At 33.6% G+C, this 22,807-nt stretch overlaps 1 protein-coding gene across 1 annotated transcript in view; it reads right to left on the bottom strand.

Moving 5' to 3' along the window:
- The window catches only part of LOC136040858 (eukaryotic translation initiation factor 2 subunit 3-like), a 31,325-nt gene extending 9,041 nt beyond the window's left edge, over positions 1-22,284 (bottom strand). The window contains exons 1-6 of the mRNA XM_065725244.1: positions 22,087-22,284; positions 16,537-16,600; positions 13,576-13,686; positions 12,166-12,399; positions 7,174-7,562; positions 4,037-4,181 (exon numbers count right to left, since the gene is read on the bottom strand). Of these exons, the coding sequence (XP_065581316.1) occupies positions 4,037-4,181; positions 7,174-7,562; positions 12,166-12,399; positions 13,576-13,686; positions 16,537-16,600; positions 22,087-22,158 (1,015 nt within the window). The 5' untranslated portion in view covers positions 22,159-22,284. The remainder of the gene's footprint in view (positions 1-4,036; positions 4,182-7,173; positions 7,563-12,165; positions 12,400-13,575; positions 13,687-16,536; positions 16,601-22,086) is intronic.
- Positions 22,285-22,807: the final 523 nt, after the last annotated feature.

The following is a 22,807-nucleotide window of genomic DNA, read 5'->3' as shown; positions in this document are numbered from 1 at the left end:
CATCCTTACAGATTAACAACTTCAGCGTTTAGTCGCAGCAAGGAAACAAAACCAAAGTGTTGCTCTCGCAACATTTTACTCGGCGAAGCCGAGCAAAGGTTGCCGCAACACCTCACGTTGCTTATGCAACGTAGATCTAGTTTTGTTATACTATTGTTGTATCACTGCTACACCTAAAGGGCGTATCTAACATTTCAAAGACTGACTTCGTCTGTCCTTGAGACTCCTAGGATTCTATACATCAATTTTGTGACTACAGGGATACATATTTTTCCAATTGTTACCAATATGGTCGAACAACTCCAGGCCCATCTGCGAAAGACTGTTACGCCTAAAGGTCATTCAGTGTCACAGTTCCATCTACACTTTGTCAGTTATTATGTTGCAAAATCTAGAAGCAGGAGGGAAAAAGTGTATTTAGAAGAGAATACGTTTTGAATGTGCTGAATATGTATTGCTTTGAATATGTAGTTTCAGAAGTGGAATCGTGCTGAACCAAAACCGCACATTCTGTGATGGTGATTTTGCTGATAATGTAACCATCCTATCTCATTTAAGAGAGGAGCTACAAAATAATATCGCTGTACTCTCCAGCAGGGTTGGGCAAATTGGTCTGTCAATCACTACACAGAAAACAAAATTCATGCGAAACAACTTCAATGTCCAACCTGCTCCACCGCAAAAAGTTGGATCTGATGTACTAGACGAGGTTGGAGAGTTAGAGTGCCTTGGTAGTGTCATTAAATGGGACGGTAGCCATGAGCGGGAAATTACCACACACATTATATGTGCAGGAAGCATTTTCGATAAACTAAGAAATGTGTGGAGCAGGCACATACGCAGGAATTTTTTTTCCGGGGGGGGGGGGGGCAAAACCTTCGAAAGAGCAGATATACAGTATAACTTTTTTTTATTTAGTAATGCAAAAAGCACGTATATGGGAAAATACGGATTAACTTTAATCTCTGGTATTGTAGCGGATGGGGGGAAGAAGACTGAAGCCTCAAAAGTACGTTTCAGGCTCAGGTTATACTCATAGCGATTTAGAACCAGTGATTAGTCTATTATATCCCACTGAAAGGGAAATTGTAGGGTTAACAGTGCAATATGGGTGCTGTGGGGGCTAGTTTTTCTATTGCAAAAACGTAGATTTAATTGAAAAATGATAGTTTCCAAAATTGATCCATTAAAAGCTTTACTTTATCCTGAAAAGGGGGTTAAACGCCTTAATATCAAGGATAATTCTATTTTGCTGTCGAAAGCAAACTCTCTTTACAAAAAAAAAATAACAGTACAATTGCTAATTACTTCAAAGAGGGTAAAAAGTTAGACAGAATATGGGTTAATAATTGGGCAGTGACTTGACCGGATAATTGCATGCTGTAAAATCCCCCCAAAAAGGCTTCACACATGTATCTAGATTCTTAATAAATGTTCTACTTTTGCCAGAAATCCCAAGAAACCATGGGGAAATTAAACATTTCACAAAATTTCAGAGGGGGGACCCGAAGGCCCCCTCTTGCGTACGTGCCAGGTGTGGAGGAATCCAGCGTACACCCCAAAGATCAAGCTCCGGCTTTTCAATAGTAGCGTATTCTCGGTACTATATGTAGGGCTGCGAATTTTGGGCTTCGACTATGCAGCTGGAAAAACAAATTCAGGGTTCTGAGAGCATCTGTCTTCGGCACATCATTGGTATCCAGTGGACTGATAAGATCACTAACGCCTCTATACGATGAAAATACAAAGCAGCCGATCGTGATCAATAGAATTTTGACTAACCGATTGCGTTATTGGGTTCACATGGTGCGGATGGGTAAGGGCTACCTACCCCATGCTGTGTGGTGTTGGGTTCCTACCGGTATCAGAAGACGTGGGTGACAGAGGGCAAGACTAGGCAAATGCCTTGAGAAAGAGGCTTCGCTTTTGAGATCATCGCTCGAAGAATTACAGTCAAAAGCACAAGAGAGGTCGTCATGGAGAGGCACCGTTGTCCTCTTATGCGGCGACTGGAGACCTAAGTCTAAGTAAATGTAATAGAAGATTACTTAATTCAAACCTTGGACCACTAAAATCACCACTGGATCTACTATTGGACAAATCTACCAAAACACTAGTAGGCTACCGTAAAACCCAAAGCAGAATAGCCATCGGCCATAGTTATAGATTAACACATGTAGCCAGAAACTTAAGCAAAATTTTGGATATTTGAACTACTCCCAATAGTTAATATCCTGCCTTTGTGTAACTTAAAACCACCTTTGGCTATCCCTTTGGCCGGTCAGGTTTGAGCAGTAGCGGTGTATGTACGTGGGTATAACTTAGCAGAAATTATACCTAGAGGCAAAATCCCTCAGACGTGATACAATAGCTCCTTGGTATCCACCAAGGAATGCCAAAACTAAAACTTGGAGAAGTTAACATTTCCGAATTAAAGCACAGCAATATAAAACAAGACTGACTTAATTTTCTTTAAAATCTGATATAATACTTAACTGACGAATAAGTTCTCAACTTAATTGAAAATTGTATTTGAAAGGAATTTGATCTAATACTCAAATGACAATAATTTCTCAACTTGATTAAAAAGGTGTAATCATGATAAGAAGGAATAGCCAAGAAGAAAAAAGAAAACTATCCAGACTCATAGAGCGGCACTTCTTAAAAAGGTAATTGAAGGGAAGCAATGAAATAAACAACAATTTCATGGTTACCAATTTGGTCTGAAACCTGGGGGAAAAGCAACCATCAGGAACCATCAGAGAATAATTTGTCATACGACAGGAGGTGAAGATAGTGGCTTCATCTTCCAAGGTCATGAGTAAAAAAAAAGGGGGAATGACATACTACTAGCTACATTTCTAGTTTGGAAATGCTGACTGGAAGTTTGTCTAAGCAGAAACAACGTTAACAGTCGTAGAATCATCTGCTAATATATACTAAAAAATTAAATGTCACCTACCATAACCTTGAATCTTAATGAAATGTTTATGATATTGCGCAGATACTATACTATTCAGAGAACAAAAACCAAGCACTTGTCTAAGTTTGAAAAAAAAGAATACATTTGAAAAAATGAGAACTTGAACTTGAACAATCTCATAATAACAAGAACTGCAGAATTTTCCAATGTATCAAAGAGCTTAAAAAGGGAAGGTGAAAAATTCAAGAAAAAAACATACTTCCAAACTCTATTTTAGGCCTAATGTCAACAATAGAATTTCTGGATTGGAACTCCATTTTAATTCCACCTTTCGATGCCAACTCAGATAATTGCTTTTGCTATACTTCGAAAATCATATTATCCTCAATTGGAGGTTGCAAAAGGTGTTTTCAATAAATTAGTAACTCTTCTTATTCTATCCAGCTTAAATTTTTCAAAGAAGTGGTTAATTACAGCTCAAGCGACGATCACGACTGCTCAAGCAAGCTTGATCATATTTTATTGTTTTTTTTTTTTAAGCTTATCTTAAGATGTCTTGAATACACACTGGTTTTAAGCAATAAGAACTGTGCGTTGTTCTGCGTTATTTAACAATAAATGTCGAAACCAAACGTAAAAATACGCGAGTGTTTGACAGTAAAAAGGTTTCCGCTTTCTAATATTGTCAGAGCATATTAGTAAAAGTGTGTTTTTACTTTTTGACGACCCTGGATGCAAGCTGTAGTTATAAAACAAGGTTCTATGCGATAAGCATTAGTTAAAACCTGCACCATTAACACCCTCTCAAAATATTGAGAAGTGAAAATAAATGGCGATTAAAAATGAAAATTATTCCACAATAACAGAAATTCATATGTTTATTGACAATAATAGACCTAGTTTCTAAACTTCACAGGAATATTAGCAGTGACTAGTACGATAAGAGGATGACTAGGAGCTTTTTTTTAGATCATTCAGTTTAAAAAATAAAATCGTGTTTTCTCGTTTCCACAAAATAAAAGTATTGCGAAACATGACTTAGCTTCAAATAGCCAAGTCAACAAAATCCTAATTTTGTTTATTCAAAGAAGTATATTAGCAGTAGATGCTTACCAATTAAACCACCTGGAACTGCAAACATTAATTCATTCTCTTCAGAGCTGAGGGACACGATTCTCGAGAAGATAGGGTTGCATACTAATTTTCCTTCTGCATCTTTTGATACAAGTCCGGGTCGCACTTCAATTTCTTGTCCAACCTATATAAGGGTTAAATAAGAATGACATCGGATTAAAACACGTGGACAACAGCTCAATCTGAATATTGTAGATAATAATAACATTTTGTGAAAGTTTTACTCTAATTGTTAAAGTAAAAGCTACTACAAGTCACTTTTTTCGAAAGATCAATATCTAAGGAAATTCTGAAACTAGTAATACAAAAATATATAAATAAAATACATCCTAAGACTAAAGTAAATGGGAAATGGGAACTTCCTTTGATTGTGTGTAGAGCGAGGCTTTGAATAATTGGGATGGAGGATGAGCGTGTGTAGCTTTGTTGTCCTAAGAAGGCTTGGTGCTGCGGTGAGTTGTTGATATCAGTAGTACTTAGCTTAATAGTACATTTTTCTATTTAAGAGTAAGATTATTTTAACCATCAACTACTACATAAGATTCCACTGGTCTTGATAATTACACCATCAATATAAATAATTAGTAGATAATATTTAATAATTAATAGTTAATGGATGAATAATAATAATTAATAGATAATATAATATTTAATAGATAAATAATTACCAGCTGCATGGGTCGTTGTTTTATATAATTGACAAGATTTTCCAGAACAAGCATTACGTAATACGGTAAAAAGAACATCGATAAAACCACTTTCTTTATAAAAAAATCTGACATTTTACCTTCATACAAGGTGGTGATAACTTTAGAGTCTGAAGTCAATACCTTGCAATACCTACTATGCTCAAGCTCTGCAGGGAGGGAAGCTAACCCCCGGAGATTGACCGGAGCCGGTCACAACAGTAGGGGTGACCTGGGTAACATGGACACCGGTATTATTGACAAATCATTCCCATGCACTCCGGGTGACTCTGGATTAAAATACATTCTAGTCAGAATAGGTAGCATTTTTGGTGGAGACGCACAGTTTGCGGGTTTTCCAGCTTAGATAACATGTTCGTTTTTGAGAATCTGAATTGCAAATTTTCAAAAGCAAGGTAAATTTCTTGGTTTTCATTTAGCTAAAATTCAGCAAATAGTATACTTATATATCGGTTATCAGCTGAGTTCAAGAGAATATTACTTAGGCTAGGAAATGGATAATCACAATTAGTAATGACACAATATTGACTGGACGTATTTTCAATTTTGATGTGATTAATTTAGGATGGTATGGACACCAAGTAACAAAACCTGCTATTCTACGAGCGCCAGGAAAACATAAAAACAATTCAATATTCCTCAAGTAAGCCTTATAAGAAGGGTAGAACTATGGAAGAAAATGTCCTTAAATGAGCTCGAAAGTATGGACAGTTATTTTACTTCATTTTTTTATGAAAAACCTTGGTGTGGTTATCTGTTCTACTCAGGCTCACATATTCCTTGGGCAACATCATTCAATCAAATAACAATTAATTAGTGCGTTGCAGTTTACCCCCTTTATGGTCTTTCTGCATGTCCGTTTCACAGAGTATATGGTCTCTGGTGCTCCTGATGCCACAAATATGCTACTTATGTAAGTGGATTGACGACTACTGTAAACTTTACTATATTACTAAAACACTTTCAAAAGCACACACAATGCACGATCTTGCCTCAAAGATCATATAGGACACTGATAACCACATGAGCCTTAAATATTCAAAATCACTGGAATATGATCAATCAAATGGAACTGTAATCCTTGCAGTTTCATGACACAAGTCAAAGCTTAAACCCATGGATATATCAATTTTTGGAGCACTAAAAGCACATTACAAAAAAAAACTCCTGATGCGGGGATACTTAACCATCCAAGTCAGCTCATCAAAATTGACAATATTGGAGAGCTGCTTGGAAGTACTTTTCTACTGGCTTTCACACCATAAAATATTCAGTCAATTTTCGCGGTTTCCAGAGTCTATACCTCCAGCTACGACATTTTTAGGAACAACATATTTCTGAGCTCCTATATCTCTGGTCATGCAGAACCAGCTTCTCTAAGTTTTAATCCTCTTGGTTATAAATATCTGTCTCAACCAGGCGTTTTTCCAGATACATGTTCAAAATTGCCAGAAGAAATATATGTCCAAGTATCTCTCTTAAACAAATTTCACCTCACCTTAAAGCCAGAGCAAGAAAAAAAATACTCCCATCTCAAAAGAATCAAAAGCATTGTAGGCACTGACATCTAAAAACTAACTGAAGAAATGAACAGAAAAGGCCAATGAAAAGAAAAAGACAAGAGGTAGGAAAGGGGAAGTAACCAAGAAAAAGGTAAACAAGCCATGAGTTTTGAAAAAATAGAGAAGTCAGGGTGACATGGAAAAAGAGTTTTATCTAAGTGATTTGAATGAAGAAAGCATGCATGTAGAAATTGTGAGACACATTAACTATTAAGGCATAAAGATTAGTGACTAAGTCCTTGTCTTTGAGGGAACAGTATGAGAAATAGTCACCTACAGATTTGGCGTGATCATTTCACAGGAGAAAGATCAAGACAAGATAATTTATTGGAAAATATTTGGGTCATTCATGGTGATGGATAAGATTTATACATTTGACAAAGACAGAATCAAAATTAACATTGAGTCATCTTACACTGTCTGCACTATGGGAAAAGCAAAACAGCTTGTTTTTCAAGTGAACTTTTCCCAACTTGATATTAAGTACTCCATCAAAATACCATGCTGGGCCTGCGGTTAAATATTGCCCATGATGTCAGTGCATACCCAGTTATGACTTGTATTTGACACATTTTAATATACACCAAACAAATACTTAGTAATCTACTCTCCTAGTTCTTATTCTAACAAACCAAGATATAATGGATGTCACTGTCCGAATCACCCAGACCAAGTGTCCATTATACCCCAGTGTTCCAGGTATATGGGCGCTCTTGGCAACTTTTCAGAGATCACACCCAACATAAATTTGGCAAGAGATACAAGTTGGTCATCTACTGCTTAAATTGAGCTAACATGGTAAAGTTGGCGTTGGTACATATCGTACGTGTGTTAATAGAATACTCACCTTAAGGACTCCTTTCAATATGCTTCCGCCTGGTACTCCTCCAGTCAACTCATCGACTTCACATCCAGGCTTGTTGACATCAAAGGATCTAATGACAATTAGCCTGGGATCTGAAGTAAAATCTCTTATAGGATTAGGAATTTTATTACATAAATACTCTGCAACCACTTCAATATTGTATTTGAGTTGGGCTGAGATGGGTATGATTGGTTTGCCCTCTGCAACTGTGCCGGATACAAAGCTGAGAATTTGGTCATAGTTTTCTCGAGCAGCTGCCTCTCTCACCAAGTCCACTTTGTTTTGAATGATCAAAATATGGTTGAGTTTCATAATTTCAATGGCAGCTAAATGCTCAGAAGTCTGTGGTTGAGGACAGGGTTCATTGCCAGCTACAAAGAAAAATTTTTTTTTTATGAAAGCTTTCTAAAGATTTCATCTTTTTTTTCGCAGTCTTAACATCAGACACTATGCAGGACTTTACTATAAAAAGACACTATGCACTAACTTGAATATAAAAAAGGAGGGTGTATGGAGATGGTAGTAGCCCTGCTTCAAGCGTATAAGTGAGTTTTGGATCAAATAGCTCGTAGTAACAAACTGTAAGTAAAGAAGTCTCTTTTCAATAGAAAATGAAACTCTAAAAAACAAAGTTCCGATTAAAATATATACAACAATAAAATCTATTTTTTATTTTGATTAAAAATATGAAAATGCAATTATTTTTAAAGTTGCTCATTAAAATCAACCTTGGAAGCACGGTCATGAGTGGCCAATATGGCACTGAAACGTGGGTATTTCCAGAGAAATTTTCTAAGGAGAGTCTTGGTTACTCGTTTGTCAGGTCAGTAATAAGGTCAGTACCTTATATCAAACAATAAACTGAACGAAAAATGTGATCCAGTCTCACTTTCTAAGGATATAATGAAAAAAAAAGGTTAAGATGGCTAGGTCAGTTTCACACACGAGAGGTAAAATATTCCAAAAGATTCTTCTTTTAGGCCATTTTTCACTATGCGGAAATCAGGATAAGGCTGTATCAAACGGCTATTGCAAGTTATAGTGCCCTTCTTATTAGTTCAAAGCAACAAGGACCTCTTGCCTTTTTGTCTAGGGATCCAACCATGTGAAAACATGAACTGAAAAAAAAAATCTGAATTGTTGCTGAACTATACAAAAACTGTGTTTCTGAGGCCACACTAATGCTTGCCCTCCCAGGGGACAAGAAGACAAACTCTACGGAAAAAATGTTCACTATAAATAAAAAAAATACAAATACAAATTTTTGAAGAGAAAGCACTTGTTTTGCTATTCTTAAAGTAAAGTTCTACAGATACTGAGCAATAGAATTTTAGATTGTCTCTATAAATTGATCAGAAATTCTCAAACTAAGTTAAAAGAATAACTTCACATCAAACTAAACGTTAACAGAAAGATGAAACTATGATTTTGTAGAAAATTAAAGGGCAGACAATTTTAGGGTCCAACTAAAATCTCTTTGTTTTCTGAAACTAACGATCTGTGCAAAGTCCATACTTAAATCCAATAGTAAAACAATCTTATAAAATAGTTTTCTTATAGTAACATCTTATAATAACAAGACATAAATAAAAAGAAACTTATTTTCATGGTAACTCTCAGTATGTCAAGCTCATTAAGTTTAAAGTAGCCCTTAAAGTCATTTATTAGCATCAGAGAATTTGCATAATCTCATAAAAGGAAAAAAGCATTTGGGAAAACGGGGAGGTGCTTTGATAAAATGTGCAACATAAAATTCAGTATATCTGATCCTAGAGCAGAGAATTCTTCATAAATAGAAAATGAGGTAATTCTGAGAAGGATGGGCACAAATCATCGTTGTTTAGCTTCTTTTTTTCCATGGGTGATCTTAACAGTGTTTGAGCATTATCAGAAGCTATTCATTCGGACAAGAATTGGACCCCAAATTCTTTTAAAGCAACATGAGGTCAGGCCACAAGTGTCAACTCGGGAGATTTTTTCCTATAAACAACGATCTTGGCCCAAACACGACTATATTCGAACTGCTGAAAATATAGTTAAATATCCTCAAATTTCTGAGGCTTTTCTGGTACGCGGTGAAGCATTCGTCCCTAAACATGCGTTTAATTCATGAAAAATGAACTGTTGTAAAGTTTTAACCGTTATCCAGATAAAATAACGGTTATACAGTATCGTGCAACAGTTATAACGGTGAAGACCTGTGAATCCTTTTACGAAGAAAGGGTCATTTTCAATAAAGAATTGATACCTAATTTTGCTTAATTTTTAAAAGACATTCTTTCTAATTTCACTACGTTCACAAGTTATTTTCTACATTAAAAGTTATGTACTAGTTTTAAAAATAATTTTCTAATATTAAATTCAAATTTTTCGAATTCTAATTTTAATTTCATGTTGTTTCTAATCTTTTTATTTTTCAATTTATAATTTTTCTAATTTTAAATGGTCATCTAAGTTTCCATTGAACAGATTCGAACAGTCAAATTTTATTTTCACTGTCCTTGGTACTTTCATTAAAGAAAAAAAATTACCCCTACATGTTCAAAACATGGTCTTGAAGAATAGAAGTGAAATCATTGTTTTTTTTTTATTTTGGATGAGCTAACTGTTCTATTTTTTTTTATATGAACTAATTATTTCCTTATTGGGTTACCCCATCTGCATACTATTTCCCGTAACTACACTGGATTCTAAAAATCCCATTATTTTCACTAAAATAAGTATCTAGTTAAAAGTGAAAAATCTTTCACTTAAAAATTAAAAGTAATCTTTCAGTTAAAAGTGAAATTATTGTCTCAGATGAAAACAAAATTCAAACCTGTTTGCTTAGTGTCCAAACGTAAATAGCTTTTTATGGTAATTATAAAATAGATTCATTTCAGAATAAATGAGTTTTTTAATAACCGAAAAACATCATTTAAATACGTTAATCATTTTACACAGATAATAAAATTCACCTGTTATTAAACAATGCTAAATAAATCATAAAAATAAAATAGTTAAAATAGTCTATGAACGAATTTTTGATAAAAAAATTAACTGGGGTCTTGAAAGGGGCAGTTGCCCCCTGCGAATATTTCAATTTTTCATTTTTTTAATGTTTAAAATTCACAAGTTTAAAATAATTTATAAAGATTTATAAGACTAAAAAAATAGCAAACCTGAAAAGGAGGGCCAACCTTGAGAAGGGGAATGATTGTGATAAATGAATGAATGAATTAGTTTATTTAGTTAATTCAATATAATACAGCGTTGCAACTAAATAATGCACCCCCTGTAGTAAATGAATAAACAAAAGAACAAAACTAAAAACGAAAGGACTGGAGGAGATAAAAACGCTGGCAAAACAAACAAACAAAACAATAAAAAAAAAATTAAAAAGAACACGTCATATATTTATGTTTATGCCTTTTATATTTATATGATATTGAACAATATTTAATATTTTTTTCCAAATTGTATTGATTATGAAAGGATAACCTAGTTCGAATTTCGCCTATAATATTAACGGTATATAATACCTAACTAAGAACTTAAATCTTCTGAAATTCACCGAATGAAAAAGAGGATGCTAATGACTAATAGAAATATTCATTTTACAATAGATCAATAACTTTTTATTTCTTTTTTAACGTTAAAACCATGCAAATTACAAAATTGCAAGTGAGTAAGAAAGTAAGTTGGTTAACATTAATACCAACCAAATGACAAAAGCAAATTAAAGAATAGTATTCTAAGTGAGTTATTGAATATAAAAAATATTAGCCTAAAAATTAAAGTTAAAAAAAACAAAAATTTAATATTAATTACCATTCTGTTTTGCTTAGCAAAACTATGTCCATAATAAAATCAGTTTTATAGTCAATCAGCGATATTTCAGCGTTATCTTAATAATTTTTATTCGTTTTTTAACGTTAAAACTTAAATTTAAGTTGAAAAAAATAACTATTAGTTACTATTCTGCTATGTTTAGCAAAACGATGTTCATAATAAAATTAGTTATATAGTCATTCTTATTTAAATGTTATTTAAATTCTTTGTTCGTTTTTAATGTTAAAACTAACCAAACACACAGATAGATGCAGAAATAGTAAAATATTAGGCTCAAAATTTAGTTTTAAAAAGAAAAGTTAAAGAGCTTATCTATTAATAACTATTCTACTTTGCTTGGCAAAACGGTGTTAAAAAAAAACAAAAAAAACTGTGTTCTACTTATTAAAACTTTTGTTAAGAATCAAATTCAACTGAAAGTAAGGAGCAACATTGAAACCTAAAACAAACAGAAATTATTACGTATATGAGGCGGTTCGCCCCCTCGTCAATGCGTCGCTCTTCACGCTAAAGTATTTTTAGCACTTTCAAAGACTATTTATTCTAAATACACGGCCATTGTGATTCAGGGGTCATTCTTAAAGAATTGGAACAAAAATCGAACTTTAGCGTAAAGAGCGAGGTATAGACCAGGAAGCAAACCCAAGGTCGAGGCCAAAGACCTCGACCGAGTCCTCCCCCCCCCATATACGTAAATAATTTCTGTTTGTTTTAAGTTTTAATTTTGCTCCTTACTTTCAGTTGAAAATTTTTAAATCGAAGGTTTTGAAGGGAAAATCATTAACTGTTTATATTTCTTGGATTCTAAAATACTTTTATTTAAGATAATCACGAAATTCCAGCATGAAAAATGGGATTTATAAGCGGTGGAAGTCCCCTCATCATATATAGAAACTGTTTGAAAATAGTACAATACATTTGATTTCACAAACACTTGCTTTAAAAATGAATTTAAAAAAAAAATATCCTATTTTTATAGAAATCTTAGTAAAGCCAGCTTTTCATTGTGTGTTACATTGGCTCAGCTTTTAAATGTGTCTTTTATATTAAGTTCATTTACTAAATAGTAAGCAAAAATACTTTAGCCTTACTGTCTTTAACAGGAATGTATTAAAAGCAATACAAATAGGCAACATTTCTTACCGACTAATAATAAAGCAGCATCCATAACAGCAGCTCCATTCAACATAGTAGCCATAAGAATGTCATGACCTGGACAATCAACAAATGAAATGTGACGCTGAAGCTTGTATCTTCCACTGCAATTGGCTCTTTGACAAGGGAAGGTATCATCTTTTCCCGATCCAGCGGAAATGTAACAACTTGGCCTTGGACACTTCGGGTTATCACATCGAAATATCTTCGCGTTTGCATAGCCTGGGGTTTAAAAGAAAATACGAAAAACATAGAAAAATATATTTGACAATGAATAAAAGCTTCAAATAGAGGGAGGGTAGCAATATGTTTCAGAGCCAGAATCCATAAAAATGAAAAAAACACATATATTCTGGTTGATTGGATGCTAGAAGTGAAAACAATCCACTATCATACGTGTAGGATATAGGTGTTGGCTATTCTATAGCATGTTTTTGTCAATAATACAACAACTATAATGAAAATATTTGAGAACAAAATTATCTAGAGGGGAAATAATTCACGGTAAAAAAAAAGATGAACATGAAGATTTGAAAAATATATAGGATTAAAACAATAGTATAGTTGTATAGCTTTAATATTTGATCTTCCAGTCATAACAGAGCCCTTTTTTCAGAGAAGCGCTATACGGTTTTCGAGAATTATACGATTTTGCGCTCTTTTATGAGTTCAAAGAAGGGGAAAGGGGGGAACAATCATGTTGTGTAACATTCTATTCCTTCCCCAAAAGAAAAATGATGATAACTGATATTACATTAAAACATTATATTAAGAAATTACAATAAAAACAGCATTATATTCAAGCAATATAATATACCAAAATTACAAGCACATACACTAAGAGTAATAAAAAAACGAATTAATTAAGTAAAAAATTCTTGATGAAATAAGGAAGTGCAAATCAAATTATTGGAGATTTTTATTTGGTAAAAAAAAAAGTTTATCATTCAGAACTGCAGCTGCGCCAGTTTTAATAGCAAAATGACAATATTCTGTTAGTCCAAGTGCTGAAAAAGAAAACACTTTTTATATAAATGGTTTTGATTAATTTTCATTTAAAACTGAACTAAAATCACCAATTGCGATAGAAAAAATGTCTCCTGTTTCTATAAAGTCTTTTCTTTCAAATATCATGTCAGCTTTTCGAACAAATATACTTTAAGGACTAAAGCAGGGAAAAAACATGCAATAAAACTACGAAAGCCAAGACCTTTTTTAAGAAATTAATGGGATCTGTTCCCCTACCATGGAAAAATTAGCACCATTTTTTACTTTATTTTGTATTACTTGTTGCGAGTTTATACAAACAAAGTTGAGAAGCACCCCTCGCTTGAAGACTCCAGAAATACTAAAATAAAAATAATGGCAATCAATTCGCCTCTAATTTTTTCCACTTACCTAACTTGATAGTGATGTTTCTTTCCAGCTCATTCTTAAATCTAACAGTCTGCACGCCTGACAAAGCCTTTACCAGAGTAGATTTACCATGAGCAACATGACCGATTGTACCTAGAAATTAACAGATAGGTTCTATTGCAAACACAGAAGATAAATACGAGACATCTTTTTCTCTTATTACGGGGAGTGTCAGATACAGTCAAGGTAAAAATTCGCTTCAATTGCAGGTTAAAGTAACTACAGTATAGCCTCATTTGAAAAGCATTGATACAGCTTTTCATAGAAGAATTATTTCAAATCAAAATAGGCCACCCTCAATTTAAATTTAATCATGTTTCAACGGAAATCAAGAATCATGCTCTGTCTTAAAATTGTAAAAAAGGTTTGACAACACTTATTTGTGTAGGAAAAACGCTATTGCAAAAACGTGACAATATTTTATGCATCTACATATTGTGATATTTTTTTTTCTTTAAAAGTAAAATAAAATCTAAACTACATAATTAAACCAAAGTTAAATCAAAATAATAAAAAACTTGCACTTTTTTTGAATGTTCTAAACTAAACTTTAGACATCCATATTTAAACCAAAAAATCCCCCCCCCCCCCTAATGTGCAAATATGAACCCAAACTATATTTCTATTGTTTATTTCTGTTTCTTGATTTCATCGACGCTACTGCTTTGCTGTTAAATCTATATGAGCAAAGAAGTGAGGTAATCAAGAAATTGAAAAATACATGGGAAATATACAATTTGGGGGATACATTTGCATGTTAGGGGGAAGGAGTAAAATAAAGCACTTTTAGGAATGATTAAAGTAAGTATTTTTAGAAATTCTTGTAGTTGTTTTCAGAAATTTATAGTGTTTCCTTCTCAGCAGCCTCAACAGTGCACTGATACCAGATTGCTACTTGAAACGGTCAGGAACAGTGGTCAAATAAGTCACATCTGCTAACCACAGAAAACACAGGATTAGTAACATCATATATAAATAAATAATTCAACCATTCCAAAGTGAAAAAAACATACGAAATAATTTTCAGAGAACTAAAAGAGACAGTAATAATAAAACGTGGCACACTGTCAGGGATCTGGAAACAGGATATTTTGTCTGTGAATGGAGTAATCATGGAAATTGGTCCAGTTTTGCTAAATATTCTAATCTAATTTTCCATTTTAATTTTCATAGAACAAGCAAAGCTCTACTGAGTTATCATGACTGTGCTGACCTTTAAACACCAGGACTGCTCAGAATAAGCATCAGTATTAATCAGATTACAGAGCTTTCTTCAATAGCTTTCATATTTAATAACCTATTTAACTTCTAAAATAGAAAGTATATGATGCCTATCAATTAAAATCAGCTTATCTTGTTTGATGTAAATAACGTCTTTCCTCACAAAACTTGTACACAAAAACAATTTGACAGAAGGGTTCAGACCCTTCCCCATGGATACATCACATAGTATATTCTCCGGCATCTTTTAGCTATGCATCCTTGGTATCAAGGTATCTTTGGAGTCATATGAACTGTGAGGTATCCTAAGGTTGGAATTTAGACCAAGAGGGTGCCCACTGAGGAAGTCTGAGACTCAACAAAAAATGAAGATTTATACCCAAATAATTTATATTTGGAGAATTTTGTTATGTAATTCTATTGGGTAGAGGGCCTTCAAACAAGAAAATTATATCAAGAAAATTACAAAAAGAAAATTATATAGGTAACAAAGGAAACATACAAAAATACTGAGGTTAAGGGGGTGGGGTGGTACAGGAGGCAGGGTGGTACAAATTTTAAGAAACCAGATAAAGAGAAAATGGAGCTTAAATCTTATGAAATGCAGAGCCTCCTAGACCTCAGAAAACAGTAACTAATGAAACAACTAATGTATCCATAACAGAAGGGTTCAGACCCTTCCCCATGGATACATCACATAGTATATTCTCTGGCATCTTTTAGCTATGCATCCTTGGTATCAAAGTATCTTTGGAGTCATTTGAACTATGAGGTATCCTAAGGTTGGAATTTAGACCAAGAGGGTGCCCAATGAGGAAGTCTGAGACACAACAAAAACGAAGATTTAGACCCAAATAATTTATATTTGGAGAATTTTGTTATGTAATTCTATTGGGTAGAGGGCCTTCAAACAAGAAAATTATATCAAGAAAATTACAAAAAGAAAATTATATAGGTAACAAAGGAAACATACAAAAATACTGAGGTTAAGGGGGTGGGGTGGTACAGGAGGCAGGGTGGTACAAATTTTAAGAAACCAGATAAAGAGAAAATGGAGCTTAAATCTTATGAAATGCAGAGCCTCCTAGACCTCAGAAAACAGTAACTAATGAAACAACTAATGTATCCATAACAGAAGGGTTCAGACCCTTCCCCATGGATACATCACATAGTATATTCTCTGGCATCTTTTAGCTATGCATCCTTGGTATCAAGGTATCTTTGGAGTCATTTGAACTATGAGGTATCCTAAGGTTGGAATTTAGACCAAGAGGGTGCCCAATGAGGAAGTCTGAGACACAACGAAAAACGAAGATTTAGACCCATACAATTTATATTTGGAGAATTTTGTTATGTAATTCTATTGGGTAGAGGGCCTTCAAAGAAGAAAATTATATCAAGAAAATTACAAGGATAAAATTATATGGGTAACAAAGGAAACATACAAAAATACTGAGGTTAAGGGGGTGGGGTGGTACAGGAGGCAGGGTGGTACAAATTTTAAGAAACCAGATAAAGAGAAAATGGAGCTTAAATCTTATGAAATGCAGAGCCTCCTAGACCTCAGAAAACAGTAACTAATGAAAAAATACATTTTATTAAAAGAAAAAATTCAGCAAAAATGTCAAACAAAGAGCCAGTTAACAAACAAGTAAAACAAGATTAAAGCTTTGTTAATCAAAATACTAATGCTCCTTTAAAGAAGCAATACTGGAGAATTACCTATATTAATGGTTGCTTGCCTACTAATGACCTCAGGTGAAGATGGGGTAAGATCAGCAATATTCTGAAAAGAAAGACAAAATTAGCATAAAATTACTGCTAGTGATTTATTGCTTAGATAGAAGTATCAGAGAATTTTTTTGTAGGTTAAAAATACAAAAAAAAGGAGATATTTTTCCAATTACAAATAATCAAAATACCAAACAGGATGATTTGTCAGTAAACAGTTTTCACAGGAGGGAGGATCCTTTAGGAAGCGCTTCCAAAAACTTTAGAGGGGCAATTCCCCTTTTCATCAGGGATGTAGTATTTTTTCATATGTAAGTACCTCTTGGGTCTTTTTCCTTGGCAAAATATACCAATCAAAGACCATTATTGATGCAATTTAGTAGTTATACCTGTTTTTCCAAAACCAAAACGTTTACACAGCCCTATATGTCTCTTCTTGGAAAGCTGTCCATGCCTACTAAATAATTACCTTCACTAGTTTAATGATTTTACAAATTAATTACTAATTTCTTATGAGTTTTTTATTATTTCAAATGTAATATTATTGATTTTTTTTTTTTTTTAGTTGCCTAGTTTTTGCTCTAATTAGTCTGATAGAATTCGTATTATTTTAAAAACAGGAATAAACCCTAAAGAGGGAGGGGAGGCCATCTTAATAGGAATTACTTTATTCAAATATTCTTTGAGATACAATAAGCCCCTCAAAATTTCATCCTTATTTTCATAACATAAAGTTGCTTTGGCATATCAATGTCAGTGCCCATTGAGGGGGGAAAAATCGCAGTAGCTGCTCCCAGGGCTCCATTAAGGCATTCCTGGGATTTTCCTTCACTTTCTGTGGGTAAATTTTCCTTTTTAATATACTTCTATATTAAAGGTGAACATATCACTAGACACACCTTTTAAAACTCTTTCCAAACACACTAATTGCTGCCCTTACAAATACCATTCTAAGCCCTTGAGATGCCCTTAGAGAGACCTATTTCCTTATTTTTATTTGGCAGAACAAAGGATAAAACATAACATTAATTCAAAATCCAATACTAAGTTACTTTCATTATTTTCAACATTGTTGGTGATTCATGGGCAAGGTTGAACAATGAACAAGACAAAATTTATGTAAATCTCACGCATGAATATTGACAGAAAAAAAACATACACTCAATGCTCTTTTCAAATACAATTATTGCTGCTGTTGCAATTATCCCCCAGCCATGTGTAGCCAAGCTTATTAAAAATCTCTTTTAAGGAGGAAGGCAATTGCAACAGCAGTAACAAGTAAATTTGCAAAGAGCATTGAGTGTATATTTTTTTTTCTGTCAATATTCATGGATGAGATTCACATAAAGTTTGTCTTGTTCATTGTTCAAACTTGCCCATGAACTATTGACAACATTGCAACATGGCTAAATTAAAAGATCTTAAAATGTTTAAGTATATTAGATTTGACTTTAATAAATCCATGAATAATGACTGCAAACTGGGAGAAGCAAGAGCTAGAGTCCCCTCAAACTAGACTCTTTTAATCCATGTTAAACCTCTGCAGGACAATGTTTTGCTAAAAGGAACCTACTTAGTGTTTGGTACAACTAATAAAAATTAACTTTTGCCTTAGCAATGAGAGGTGAGTCTGCATATTCATTTGCACTGTATATATATATATATATATATATATATATATATATATATATATATATATATATATATATATATATATATATATATATATATATATATATATATATATCAAGTGAGGTCAAGAGGTTAGGTAATATCTGTTCAGAGGTTAAGGAGTCATCTAGTCTGAGGCTAAATCATCTGAATACTAAATGAACAAATCTGAAGCATCTTTCACAGGAGATTTCGAAACAGGGACTTAAAATAGTTTTAGGGGCTTAGGTACCCAGGCCTCATAAGATAATCCATAGCTGTCAGTCTTATTACATAAACAGTCTACAATAATTGTTCCTTTTTTTAACTGCATTTATATTCAAGGGCTGATGCCATACTGCTCATCAGTATGACTTCTTGTACTTGGAGGCTATATTAATACCCTTTCAATCGTTTTCAAAATTTTTGCTTGATAATACTATGGCCCTGTTTGTGATAAAATTACTGTTTCACACTGCAAAATGCTCAAATGCAGCAATTTCCTTTGGTGTAATTTCTGTTATTACTTAGAGGGGACACTCAATCTTTAGGTGTTAATTTGAATAAATCCTCCTATAATAATTTAGAACTACAAACTATGCAGGGTCACTTGCAAAATCTCCTTCCTGGGAAAGTGAAAAATTTCATATCTTTTTCATAGTGGCTTTAAGGTACCCAATACATGATGAATTTTGCTCTATAATTTCTATCAAGCTGTGTTGGTCTCAGGCAGCTTGGTACTGTAGTAAATTGTTAGCAGTAATAGTAGTATTTCTTATTGAGACTACATGCCTTGTTTTGAAGGAGTCCAGTTCCTATTTAGAATATTTTGCTAATTTTTATTTGTCAATAGCTTTTAATGCCAATTAACATTTTTTTTCAAAATGAAGATCTTTTAATACTCAACCTCTTGAGGTAAGTGTTGACTTTCAGGGCTTTGCAGAATTAGGTACACATTTGATTGTGTTTATATTGACTTTTCAAAGGTCTTCAATTCCCTCATTTTTTCATAAATCTGCTACATATAACCTAGGACCAAGAACAGTTTCATTCATAGCTGATTATCAAAAGTAGTACACTCAACAGGTAGTTGTTGAGGTGGTGATTTCATATCTGATTGAAGTAATAAGTGGGGTGCCCAGGGCAGTTGCCTAGGACCTTTTTTGGTCTGTTTATATGTGAATGATTTACCTTCTTCTATCCATCACTCATTTTTAAAGTTGTTGCTGATGACATGAAAGTCTACTTACCCATAGTATATCTAACTGAGGTACAACTTATGCAAGAGGATGTGGATTCCCTGACTCAGTGGTTTGAATCCAAATCCTTGTTTATAAATCCATCCAAGTGTGTTGTTTTGCATAATAGTTGTAAGATACCTCCTAATTACATGTATCTTATGTCTGGTGCAATTGTCCCTTCTGAAGAAATGGTGCAAGACCTTGGTATCCATTTTGATACCCAACTAAAATTTGATGGGCATGTTTCAGCAATTGTGAGAAATGCAAACTACCATCTATTATCTTTAAAGAGAAGTTTCAGAAAATTCAATCTTCAAAATTTCCTTTTGCCTTACATGTCTCTTGTTTGCCCAATTTTTGAGCATAACACTTTGGTCTGGTCAGTCTGGTTTCTTTTAGATGTAATGGATGAGCTTCATGTAGAAAAGGTGCAAAGAAGGGTGTTAAGGATGATTATCTTCAGCATCTTCCCTACAAAGAGCAAATCTCTTGACTTTGTATTCTGTCATTAAATTTCAGATGGTGTTGTGGTAACCTTATCAATCTGTTCTGTATTATTAAAGGTATAGATGACCTAGATTTTTATTCATTTTCAAATACAGTCACTATTGCACAACCCACCAACACCATTACAAACTGTACCCCCCCCCCAAAAAAAAAAAATCAAATAAGAAAATACAACAATGTTCATTTTCCAGTAGGGTTGTTAAACCTTGGAATAGTTTACCTGTTGAAATAAGAATGTACAGATATTTAAACATTCTCTAGCAAAGATACCTTTCAATTTGGGAGTTTTTGACATTTGGTTATAAGTTGATGTTTTGGAATCTAAGTTTTTGTTTGAGTTTATGAGTTTTGGATAGAAGTTTTTTTTTCTTTCTTTTCTTCTAACATGTCTTCTTCTAATAATCCTAAGTGTTGCTAATTAGCTTATTTCAGGTTCTAATTAACAAATTTTAAACAGTTAGGGTTATAAACAGTAAATAAAACAAAATTTACTAATAGGCATTAAAAACTCAAAGTCTAAACTTGGACACCCAAAGTTACAAACATGAAAAAATTTGCCTGGTTTTTAAAAAGCGAGATGCGCAATAGCTTTCAAGTGCCTAATGACCAAAATGTGAAATTTTGTATTTTTTGAAAGATCATCTGTGTGTGTGTGTGTGTTTATTAATTTTAATTTGCTTTCTTCCCCAGGGTTGATTTACTTGAGCCAATGGTTCTAGAACTCCAAGAGAAGACTCATTAGAAAGGAAACTAAAAGTTCCAGTGCCTCTTTTCTGTAGGAAAAAAAAAATACTATGTCATAACAAAGTGGTTTTCCCTGCCATTTCATGACATGAAACACAATTTTGGCCCAAAGGATGCTAAATAGCCATCAAGTGAAAATTTTTAGATAACCAATCAATTAAAAGTTTCAAAACTATATTATTGTTCTTTGCAATTTCAGGGATGGTAATGATCCACAGTGGTGTGTTTACTCCTAAAGATGAAGTGAAGTTCACACAGAATAAAGAGTTAGTAGATCTTAATTTAGGTGTCAGAGTTCTTATTGGTCCTGGAATTTGCCTTTATAACAGGTCTAGACTATACCTGTTGAAATTTTGACAAAACAGCACTTTACCTTAATTTTCAGTTATTAGTTTCTTTTTCTCTGGGTTTAGTGCTGAATATGCAATTTTCTTGTTATTTGAGTAGAATTTAAAGCCATTTCAATCTTTTTTTTCCAGAAATTTAGGAAAAATATTGGTAAAATTCTAGTTAATTGACTTCCTGCTATCCCAGAAAGCATTTAGGTTAGGAAAATGAAACTTTCAGGGATGGGTCTACAGGCTAAAGTATGTCCCAGGAAGGTATTTTTAAGTACCCCCCTCTACTCCTTCTTGCTCTAGAGGGCCCTAAAACTTGCCTACATGACAGGTCTATACCTATCGAAATTTTGACAAAACAACATTTTACCTTAATTTTGAGTTAGGCTACTAGTTGCTTTTTCTCTGCCTTTAGTTCTTAGAATGCAATTCTTGGTATTTGAGTTTAATTTTGAGCATACCAATGTTTTTTTTTCAAAATTTAGGAAATATATTTGCATATCTTTAGGACCTTATGAAACGGATTTGAGCAAAAGTTATGAAACTGAAAACAATTTTGTTGTACTTTGATGAAGCAGAAGATCTAGGCTATTTTGCAAGGTTTAACTTTTATAACACACATATTTTTTAATGTCAGGGCACTCTAGAGGGAGAAGGAGTGGAGGTAGTTGCTTCAAAATACATTCCCAGGACATCCTTTAGTCTGTAGATGCATCCCTGAAAGTTTCATTTTCCTAACCTAAACCCTTTCTGAGATAGCAAGAAGTCAATTAACTATAATTTTACCACTAAAAGTAGCTTAAGTATAATTTTACCAAGGTCTGTTCATTTCTTAGCTAGGCAGCCTGAATAGCCTAGTCCATTAGGCTTAATATGCTACCCCAAAAGGAGTCACAGATTTTCTCCATGCCTCTATGTCATTTACCTTGAAACTTTGATCGAAGTACTGATAGGCCCATCATCTGGAATTTTACCTGCTCAACAGAAAAAGCTAATACACAAAATAGGCTACCAAGAACTGGGCTTCACCAATTCAATTCACCAGGCTATTAACACCTCACCAGTTTCGATAAATCCTGTTTCATTAATTGGGGCTGCTTTCCAGTGATCGTTGGGAGTGGAGTATCTTCCATATCTTACAATGACAGAAAAACTCCTTTAATATAATCTTATGAAAATTTCATCAGCTTATTCTTCTTGTGTTTCTTCTATCAATTATAATTGATATTAACTGCTGCGCTGGTTTTCGCCGTTCTGTCAGAATCTAGTCCTTGGTCATACTAATAAGCTGTCGGTTTTTAAAAACCTCGGTTTGACTTTACGCTTACAAGCCTTCTTTGAGATGGCTTTCTCAGTTCTTGGTTCATCATTTTTTTAAGAGGTCTTAGATGGTCAATCCTTTTGATGAAAAGTTTGTTTCTATTATAACTGAACCAACGTTGTACCTGAATCCTAAGCAACTGAAACAAGGTTACTCACCGTACTTACATTGGGTAAAATACAAGCTAGAATTTTTACATGTTCAACCTTCTTGGAATGGTTTGCTATTTAAAGTCATGATATAAATGACTGTAGATGATCTAAATGATAAATGACTGTCAAAGGTCTGTTTTCTTGTCCAAACAACAAAGAAAATCGGACGTCACAAGCTCTTAAAGCAAGATTTATTTCTCCTTATTTCTGTCTGTTAGTGGGGGTTCCCTTCACCAGTCATATGTCTAATGGTCTATGTGTTTACCCCCCCCCCTCCTCTCTCACAGAAAAACCCTCCTTTGGAAAATA

Source organism: Artemia franciscana, chromosome 2 (assembly GCF_032884065.1).
Source record: "Artemia franciscana chromosome 2, ASM3288406v1, whole genome shotgun sequence".
Classification (NCBI taxonomy): Eukaryota; Metazoa; Arthropoda; class Branchiopoda; order Anostraca; family Artemiidae; genus Artemia; species Artemia franciscana.
This window is presented reverse-complemented; position numbering and strand designations above follow the sequence as displayed.